Source organism: Colius striatus, chromosome 1 (assembly GCF_028858725.1).
Source record: "Colius striatus isolate bColStr4 chromosome 1, bColStr4.1.hap1, whole genome shotgun sequence".
Taxonomy (NCBI): domain Eukaryota; kingdom Metazoa; phylum Chordata; class Aves; order Coliiformes; family Coliidae; genus Colius; species Colius striatus.
In genome coordinates, this window is record NC_084759.1 from 10,753,727 (window position 1) to 10,764,118 (window position 10,392).

At 42.8% G+C, this 10,392-nt stretch overlaps 1 protein-coding gene across 1 annotated transcript in view; it reads left to right on the plus strand.

Moving 5' to 3' along the window:
• PANX1 (pannexin 1) overlaps positions 1-10,058 on the plus strand; it is a 29,093-nt gene extending 19,035 nt beyond the window's left edge. The window contains exons 3-5 of the mRNA XM_062020386.1: positions 3,439-3,662; positions 4,665-5,335; positions 7,814-10,058. Coding sequence (XP_061876370.1) covers positions 3,439-3,662; positions 4,665-5,335; positions 7,814-7,899 — 981 coding nt within the window. The 3' untranslated portion in view covers positions 7,900-10,058. The remainder of the gene's footprint in view (positions 1-3,438; positions 3,663-4,664; positions 5,336-7,813) is intronic.
• The last annotated feature ends 334 nt before the right edge of the window (positions 10,059-10,392 follow it).

The following is a 10,392-nucleotide window of genomic DNA, read 5'->3' on the forward strand; positions in this document are numbered from 1 at the left end:
GCAATGAGAGCCTGGAGAGAGGAAGCTCAGTAAACACCTGGCAATTGCGACTTTGCCCAGTGTTGTGATGCTTCTAGGCCAAGAGGCAGTGGTTGGGAGTCAATGAGAGGCACAAAGGAAGATGGCAGAGGCTTTTTTTCACTAAGACAAAAGACTGTAATGAGGTAGGGGAGATGGGAGCTTGAAGGTCTGAGGCAAAGCAATAGGACAGATGCTCATGGGCTACAAAACTGCAGATTGTGCCCAGAGTCTTTTTCTAGGTATAAAGGAGGAGATGGGTACTGGGACAATAGAGGTTTTAGCTGTGACTTCAGCGTGTCAGCTGTCTTGCCTCTTAACTCATGGCATCAGGGTAAAGAGATCTCAAAGATTAATCAGAAACTGCTGGTGGCCTTTCTAGTTTTGAGGGTCAGAAAGAGAGTTCATAAATCCTCTGACGCCTATAAAATTTGAAATGAGTGAGTTGTAAAGCCAAATGGTATAAAGGAATGTAAGAAGCTTTGGTTGCTTCTTACTAAATCAGATGTTTCTTTGTTGTTTCTTTCACCACCTGGCATCAGTGGAAGAGTGCTAAGAGGTGTATGACATAGAAGTAAGTGAAACTAAACAGGCTTTTCAGCAATCTTGTACAAGCTGGCATTTGTTAAGGCTGATGGGAAAGGTGTTGCAGTAGCTTAGAGGAGCACTTAGGAGAGTTTAAAAGAATCACAGAACAGTGGGGGCTGGAAGGAACCTCTAGAGGTCATCTAGTCCAGCTTTCTGCTAAAACAAGTTCCTCTTGATCAAGTCACTCAGGAACATGTCCAGGTGGGTTTTGAAAACTTCCAGAGAAGGAGACACCACAGCCTCTCTGGGCAGCCTTTGTTCATACATAGATCATTTCTATTTCTACAGAGCACAGAATTCAGAGGACTGAAAGGCCTGGACATGAAACCATAAAGCTTTAGGTAGACCAAGGGATCCAGACCTGTGAGGCCTGGTGGCACTGTGCACAGTGATTCATTTGAAGGGTAGATTCTTCAGCTGTTGAGTTTGACAAGATGTCTACAGAAACAAGTTAAGACACTCCAAAACTTTACATCTCCACTGGACATAATAGACCTGGAAAAAAGCAGATGATGTGAAGTTATCTGCTGTGTGCAAAGACGGAAGAGAGACAGTAGTGAGGGCAGAGCTCTGCACAGTTCCTGTGGGCTGCTAGGGGTTGGGGAAGGATCATGTCAAGGGTTCAGCAAGCAGAGCTGAGAGGCATCAGCCAGTGAGAACATGATTTTGGGAGAATTAGCTTGCTTAGTTTGATCAAAAGCAGTTTTGCAGTTCAAAGAGAGGAGCAGCACCCACACCCATGGGCTGCCTTGGCTGCTGGCACAGGGTGGAGGTCAGGAGGGAAGAAATTTCTGATGGTTACTGTAAACAATCCATTTGGTGAGCGCTCAGTGGTTTAGTGGTTCAAAAGACAGTATGAATGCAGTGGGAGGATTGGGCAGATTAGCAGTCCCCAGCAATTCCCATGATGTCAGAAGGAATCCCCGTGATCCCTCTGCCCTGGGAGGCCAGCTCCCTGCCGGGCAACAGACTACAGCTGTGATCCAACAGTACGGGGCTGATGCTTGTTCCTTGCTGGTGAGGAAGAGCTACCTCTAGCGGGATGTACACGATAATTGCAGCCAACTCTGCTTTGCTAACCTCAAAGTGTTTTAAGCAATCTTGTTAGTGGGTTAGTCCACCCCTGCAGGATTCCCATTTCAGTTTTAAAAGTGAGCCTTTCTTGAAGTTTTCTCCCTCAAGGGCTTACCTAGGGACTGAAGAAGCAATTTTTTCCAAGTTCAATTATGTTGCTACTGAGGAGAAACAAAGTATGAATTTGTAAGGATTGTTGCAAAGGAAAACTGACCTTTAAATACAGCATCCTCAGTTTTCTATGGCTGTTTCATGTTTTTCGTGGCTTTGCTTTACTGTGTCACAGGTTTCTAATCTGACTGCTTTGTAGCGAATGTGCACATTCAGGACGATGGTTCACATTGCAGTCTGCAGTTAGTTGTCCATGCAGTTCCTTTAAGAAGTCGGCCTTTATCCTAATGCTAATACATCGTATGCATTGCTAGTGTTAATTACAATGTGGGATGTTGCTTTGATGGTAGGTGATATTAGAATTAGCTTTCCTTGATAAAAAGTTCAATAACATCGATTTTTTTCTTTTGTGCATACAAAACTTTAAGCTCCCTTGATTATTGAAAACACACGTTAACATATTAATATTAGGTCCAAATTCTCATCTTATTAAATATCTACAAATGTAAGTTCCATTTGCACTGATTAAGGACTTCAGTCCAAGGTTCCTCTAAAGTTCTCCATTGCCTTTTTCAAGGAATGTGCATGTGTCCGTGGCTGTAACATTTAAGATGCCTTAAATCTGCCTCAGATTTGTTCACCACAACTAATTTAAAACTTCTCTAGGAAGCAATTAAGTGTGCCTTACTATGAAAAGTTGAATGTAGTGAAGTAGGTACTAGCCAAATTTGCAGTACATTTTCTTAACTGCTTCTCTCCCTTGATCTTACATCATGTTTCTGTGTGGGTAATTGTTCTGAGAAAATGTACATCTTGAATGTAATGCCACAGTAGAGAGAAAATACCATCTTTCCAGCAGCTGGAGGGAATTGTAGATTAAATATCAGGGTGAAAAGCTCCTATGTATTGATGGCTAAAGACATAAAAACTTCACGCTGTTGTATTTTCTCCCTGCTTCAGCGCTTTAGCAAAGGGTGCTGAAGGTGTCATAGCTGACTTCTCAGAGCTGCAGTAACACCAGACCCTTCTGTGATGCTGTGTGTTGGTTTCCATTTAGGAGTTATCTAAAAATATTTAAATACCCTTAATACTACAACCATACTTACATCCTTTACAGCCACTCTGAGCAGACAGCTGTGTTTGCAGGCAGATGCAGCACAAAGTGCCTATTCATTAACCTCCTGATGGCTAACGAAAAGCAGGAGAGATTTTGCTGGTGTCTGGAGCACTGTAGTTGCTATGAGCAGTGGTGACACATCTGGGAGGGAAATTTATGTGACACTGTCCTGTTTTTCAGTCAGTCTTTCTGATAGCTGTTTTGATTGTCTTTGCTAATTGTTGTTCCCCAGGTTAATACTGCACCGCTCAATTTCAGCTCCAGCAGCACAAATCTGAATATGCAATGTTTGAATTCTTTTTCTTTGCCAAAGCTCTAAGCAGCAGCAAAGTTACTGGAGCAGCCTGAAGACATTTTACTTCCCTGCGTATCCCCAAAATCCACAAAAGCAGGTTTCACTAAAAGCGTTTAAATAAACTAACAGGGAATTTAATAAGCTCCTAGGGAATTTAATAGTCCTCTAGGGAATGGTGGTGACTGCCTGACTGACACACAGGTGGGGCCTAATCTGCATGTTGTTCTCCCTTCAGTTCTTCCCATACATCCTGCTGCTCGTCGCCATCCTGCTGTACCTCCCATGTTTGTTCTGGCGCTTCACCGCAGCCCCTCACCTCTCATCAGACCTGAAATTCATCATGGAAGAACTTGACAAAGCCTACAACAGGGCAATCAAAGCTGCTAATAGCATCCGCAGCGGAGACCCCAGGGACCCTGCTGACTTGGTTCCACCTGTTAATGAGAACGTGACACAGAGGTAAGATGCTGGGGCTTGGCTTGCTTTGCTCTTTTCCTTAAGCTCTTAACAGATGTGACACCTGCATCGTTCTTAGAAATGTACTGCAAAGGTCTGAATGGTGACCTGACACACTTTTACATTTGGCTAAAAAAGGAGGATATCTGAAATCATTATTGTGGGCACTCAAAGCTGGAACTTGTAACTCTCTTTTTTTCAAAGAAAACATTCGATTAGCTCTTCAGATTGTCGATTACCTGAGATATCTGGATTTCTTCAGTTGAAATAGGTGATAATTAGTTTTACCCACTTCAGCATAAGAAATCAGGAATGGCTGCAGTCCTCAGTTCTTGACTGTCACCTGCATGCTGTGAGCAAAGTCTCTGACTTGTCATCTCCTGTCCTTTCAGATCTAGGTCTGCAAAACTTCTGTTTGAAGAAAAAACCCCACAGTAAAATGCCAAACACCAAACCAAACAAAAGCAGAGCCCCTTTCTCTGATGAAACTCATGCACTATTCTAAACAGATCCAATTTCTGCTTCATCCTAGGTCAGGGTACCGGTTTCTCTTTGCCTGTGGGGGTGCAAACAGTACAATAGGAACTTAAGTCTGGTCCTTAAAATGTGGAGTTAGGTCTTGACAAGTAAAAAGCCTTTCAATGTGCTACTGTCACATAAGTATTTGGGAAACCTTGGCTTTGCTGACTGTACCTGTTTTGTGTTGGAAAAGAACAAAAACTTTTTTTTTTGCTGTGAGGGCCGTACTTTTTTCTGTTTTTCAATATTTGAGCTATTTTATCTCTTAAGTGGCTTTTCTGTGTTAGAGTATCAATGTTCTTCATTCATCTGCTATTCTGTTGTTTTTCTACGGACTTCAACAAACTACCCTTGATTTAGCCCGGTAAGAGGAGATCCAGTCTTGTGTCTATTCTAGGGTACTAGGTCTCTCAGATTTGAGGTAGGTGAATGCTGCAGCATCTGATCTGTGTGACTTCTTTTTTTTTTCCTCTCTTTCCCTTTCAGTTTGTGGGAAATATCTGAAAGCTACTTTAAATACCCAATTGTGGAGCAGTACCTGAAGACGAAGAAGAATTCCAAATGCTTAATAGTTAAATACATTATCTGCCGTGTACTCACACTAGTAATTATTTTCATTGCATGCCTCTACCTTGGCTACTACATTAGCCTCTCCTCTTTGAGTGATGAGTTTCTCTGCACTATCAAAACTGGGATCTTAAAGAATGACACAACTGTTCCAGAAGTGGTTCAGTGCAAGCTTATTGCTGTTGGTGTCTTCAAGGTACTGAGCTATATTAACCTGATAGTCTACCTTCTAGTGATGCCTCTGGTAGTGTATGCAATGTTTGTTCCGTGGAGGTGGAACTCAGGTGTTCTCAAGGTATACGAAATCCTGCCGACTTTTGATGTTCTGAAACTTAAGTCAAATTGTTTTGATGACTTAAGCCTTTACCTCCTCTTTCTTGAGGAAAACGTGAGTGAACTTAAATCATTTAAATGCCTCAAAGTGCTGGAGAACATTGCAGTTTCTGAGAAGTTTGACGTCATGCAACTTTTGGTAAACCTTGGTACTATTAAGACAGATACCATAGATGGGAAGCCAGGGACAGCTGTGTTGGAGAAGCCTGAAGAAATGACTACAAAAGAGCTGGACGCAAACACCACAGAGCTACAAGGTAAGGTGCTCTTTCTTTAAACAGGAAAGTCAAAGAAAGAAACACCACATCCAATCCTGCTGGTATACAGAGATAAGGATCCCATTCCAATGAAAGTTCATTCATGCAAAACAAAGCAAGTTTCATCTAGCTCTGTATTCCTAACAAAAACGTTTTCATCTATTCTAAAGAAAATGGACCTGCTTAGACCTTTCCCTGTTGTCTGCAGTGTAACTGCTGTAACTTCACGTGCAGGCCAGAAGTTGCAAGTCAGTGGAACAGGTTAAATGCTGAAGTGTCTGTTTAGTTTATGGTCCTTGCTGGCATCTCTGCTCTAGCAGTAAGAGGTTTTGGCTGTCTGAACCTGAACTCCTTAAGACTGCCTGCACAGTAGGAAAGCACTAGATTGTTCTATAGCAAGTTGCACTTGAAGAAGCTGCAGTGGGAAAGCTCATGGTTTCAGGAGATTCATTTTTCAGAGCTTAGCTCAAAAAAAGTAGTAACTGCTGCTTCTGCTTTTCATTCAGGCTTTGGCAGAAATGTTAGATGAATGTAAAAATAAGCCTGATGCTCAGAAATGCCACTGGTGGAGGAACAGAAAATGACAAAAGAAGGGAAGTGGGACTGGGGCCAGTGAACATGCTCCTGTTTCTTCTTACACAGACAGAAACAAAGGTTGATGAGGGTTGTTAAGCATTGGAATGGACTGCCCAGGGAGGTGGTGGAGTCATCAACCCTAGAGATATTCAAAAGACACATATCTGAGGTGCTCAGGGATATGGTTTAGTTTAGTGGTGGGCCTGGCAGTGTTAGGTTAGTGACTGGACTTGCAAAGGTCTTTTCCAGCCATAATGATTCTGTGATTCTGTGACTGTAAAGTGATTTGTGCCAAAGTGGCCTGAGTTGGTCTGGATTGTTGCAGCTGTTCTCTGCAGCTGTTCACCAGTTCCCAGTCATGATCAGCTCTGAGCAATCACTCTTATATGAGATGTAGTCTTAGATTCTGTGCTAAAAAATGTAGCATATCTTAAATACGATTCCAGTTCCCTCCTCAAGGGCAGAGTTAGAGAGGCCAAGTACCCAGGGAGAGGCATAAAGGGACAGGGGAGCTTTCTCCCTATTCAATGTGAGCATGGCTGCTGTTGTAGCTGTCCCCACAGAAGCAGCAGGACACCAAGGCCTATGTCCCTCAAATAAAGTAGTTCAGTCTCTCAGTCTGCCCCTTCAGAAAGTCATGTGCTCATGGAAGTGGCTTTAAAACATTTAGCAACTGACCTGAGTAGGTGAGCACATTGCTGAGGGCAGGTTAAAAAACTGTTTCAGAGGCAGGAAAAAAAAAAAATCTACTTTCTCTTCAAAAAGCTGTGCCCTCTGCTTAATAAAAGAGAAGCAGCAGTGCCCAGAGGGTAGCTGCTCCTCTGTATTTTGGTCAAGCAGTTCTGGTAGACTGAGGCTTAGAGAAGCAGCCAATGTATACAACAGGGGAATTCAGAACAAACAAGTAGAACTGCTTTTCACACTAGAGGAAGCACTTCTGACAGCCAGCTCTAGTATGGCAGTATGGAGTAAATCTGATGGAAAATAGTTCTCCTCTTAAATGTGTCCTTTTTTAGAACTACAGGTGAGTAGGTTTTGGTAGGAGAATTTAAGAGCCCAAAGTGAAGGTCTCTACTCAAGGAGCTGAAAAAGCTTATAGAAATCTGACTCATTTTTATCTCAGAGGAGAACTTTTGAGACTGTTTTCATCTCACAAAAACACTTCAAAGAGTTGTTCTCCTCCAGAGTAGCACCTCAGCACCTACAGCACCTCAGTATCCCTCTTGTAGTGAAAGGCCTTGAAACTGAACATAATATTCAAGGTATGGCCTCACCAGGGCCGAGTGCAGGGGAACAATCACTTCCCTGGTCCTGCTGGTCACACTATTTCTGGCACAGGCCAGGATGCCGTTGGCCTTCTTGGCCACCTGGGCACACGTTCAGATGCTCTTAACCAGCATCCCCTGGTCCTTTTCCTCCAGGCAGTTTTCCATGGGGTTGTTGTGGCCCAAGTGCAGGATCCAGCATTTGGCCTTGTTAAGCCTCATACAATTGGCCTTGGCCCGTCACTCCAGCCTGACCAGGTCCCTCTGAAGAACCTTCCTGCCCTCGAGCAGAACAATGCTCGCACTCAGCTTGGTGTCATCTGCAAACTTAGTGAGGGTGCACATCATTGATAAAGATGTTAAACAGAACAGGCCTCAGCACTGAGCCCTGGGAAACACCACTGGGAACAAGTGAATTTACCTCTGTTCCCCACCACTCTCTGGGCCCAGCCATCCAGCCAGTTTTGCAGGGTACATGGTGCCACTGGGCTGTGTGAGGGCAGCAGAGGCCACTCAGCAGCTCCAGGGCAGGACAGCCAGCCTTGTGGCACTCTCTTGGTGCCACTTCCTTTGGAAATGAGAATATGTTGAGTGGTTTGATGACCATTTCATTTCTAAAGCTTTACTTTCTCTTTAGTTTTGACAGACCATGAAGCAAGTGGCAACGTGAGTCCAAGAGAAGATAAAAAACTTCGCCAAAGACTTGTAGATTCTTCGTGCTGATGCTTTCCTGCTACAGCAGGCCAGAGCTTCCTACTGCAGCAGTTGCTCCTCCTCTGCCTCCACTGTGCTCCACACAAGGTGCTGCCCTTGTCCGTCCCGTTAGCCTAATAGTTCCTCAGAGGCCAAACTGGTTTACAGACTACTTGCCGTGCAATAGTCAGCAATCGTGTACCTGAAAAGACATGTTGTAGACTTTCATTATTTATTTGGAAAAGCTATAACACACAAGGAATAGTAAGAAGAACCAACGCTGGCAGCAGAAAAGAGACTGTACAGAGATGGGAAACAACCCTCTAGGTAATAAAAAGAGGTGGCCATGTTGCATTCTGAGGTGTTGCTTGGCTGGAACTGACCATCTCAGTTCTGGCCTGGGCATCTTGGGGCTCTTTGCCCTGGAACAGGTAGGCCGGGGGGGTTGTTTTTTTAATGAGCCTGGTTAATCTGTACGAGGTGGTTGCTGGCCACTGATGCTGGCTGTCTCTTCACAGGAAAAAGGTTGCTTTGTTCAGCCTGAGATGTCTTGGTTAGCCCTCTCGACATTGGTGTCTGGGGTTAATTTCTTGGCACTGATGGAAAAGAAACTACAAACAGGCTTAGTATAAGGTGGTACTGTAAATGTTAGGGATTTAGAATTTTCTATGTATTCTTAAATTAATAATGTCTTAACACTTTTTTTTTTTTACAAAATGTAACAATATGTAAGATAAATGTTACTTTAATTTCTTTTTCTCAGTTGTTTTGGTCTTTGTGAGTAACAAATCTGCCTCAGAGTCTGGCTGAAGATCAGTGAACATGGTTCTGGTTTTGTAATGGTTTGTAGAAGTTGGTTTTTAATGTTTGTATGTGTGGATTTTGTTTCAGCTTTGTATTATCAAACACAAAATTAGTTGTGCTGTTTTCCAAACCCTGCTGGAGAAGACAGTCTTACATTACAGTAGCAGCTGAGCACTTCAGCAGAGCCAAGCAGCTGACAGCCAACATGAGGTAGATGTAAATATGATGAAAATTTTCCCTCCCCAAACACCCTGTGATTTAATTTTAATTAAAGATAAGATGATGAAGTGGATTGGAACAGACAAAAGAAGGGGAGCGTTTGTAAGGTGGAAAACTGTCCCGGTGTGTTATTGGATTGCTTTGGGAGAGTAGCAGTGGGCTTTCATGTTGTACCCCCTTGCCCAGGACCTTTACCTTCAGTGAACATTGCAATGACTTTTGTCCTGAATGTTTGACACCAGCTGAGGTGAGTGGGGGTTTAAGCATCACGATGGCAATGTGTATCTTTCATAAATGTTATATGCTCACTTGTTTTTTCTGTATTGTCCATGTAACTGAAATTATTTGCCTGTCACCTCTTCCAAGTTTTCTCTTCAGACAATGTAGGACCTCTTTTATAACTGGGTAGGCCTTCCATTTCCCAGCTCATCTGTGTCACCTGCTGTTGTGTTCCGGGCTTCAGCATTCTCCATAGGGCTGAAGGGGAGCAGGAAAAGGAAGTAATTGGTGTTACCATCTTTGCACAGAACTGTTTATGTGCTGCAGCAGATTTCAGAGATAAGTGCACCTACTTGAATTTGGCAGCTGTTGTTAAACAAGTGGATCCCAAAGTGCTGCCATACTATACCTGTGGCTAATATTGCATGAACTCTTCAGTTATTACGTGACTTTCAGCTAAGATAAGCCTTATTTAAAAGAAAGTCTTTAAAGCCATAATTCTGTACTAATAGACAGTAGCACAGCTGCAGTCCTAATGTCTGTTGTATTACCATCAAGAAACACCTTTTGTTAAATGCAGGTCCAAACTGCTCTATTTTACTACCGTACTTCTCCCAGAAAACCTAAAACCCCTCTGACCTTTTCTAGACTGTTTCTATCTGTGCTGATGTGTTGCTGATGGTCCTTTGTATATGGGTAATGCAGATGCACTTTGTGCATTGTGTGTTTTGAACAAGGAGCTGTAGTACAGTGCTAACATTTTGTGATGTGGATGTGTTTGAACTCTTTGATATAAGTAGAATTCTCAACCTTTAAAGCTCCTGAAAGCAACGTGTTCATGTTTCGTGTTGGATATGAGCCTAACTTTTTACTAATTCCTCTTTTGTATTTAAGACTATGACTCACTACAGTGAATCTCTTGTTGTCTTCTAAAGTGCTCAATAAAATATGTACCAATTCTTCTTGGTTATTTAAATAAAATCACTGTTGTGAAGTGCAGCAGCATAAGGGACTGAAGGTTCCAGGAACAGTCACGTGTCACCATCTGAAAACCCACAGTGCAATATATGTGGTCTGATGCCAAACCCTGAGCAAACTTTTTGGACTGTAGTAATTATGTTCTTTTCTTTTTTGTTCTCATAAAATTGTCAGAACATGAGTTAGTTCAAAATCTATTGAACCTTTCAAAGCTGTTGAGAAAACATCAGCACATGATAAATAGCCTATCTGTGGTGTGAGTTGCTACCTAAAAATTGGCCGCAGTCTCAGCATGTCTTCAGC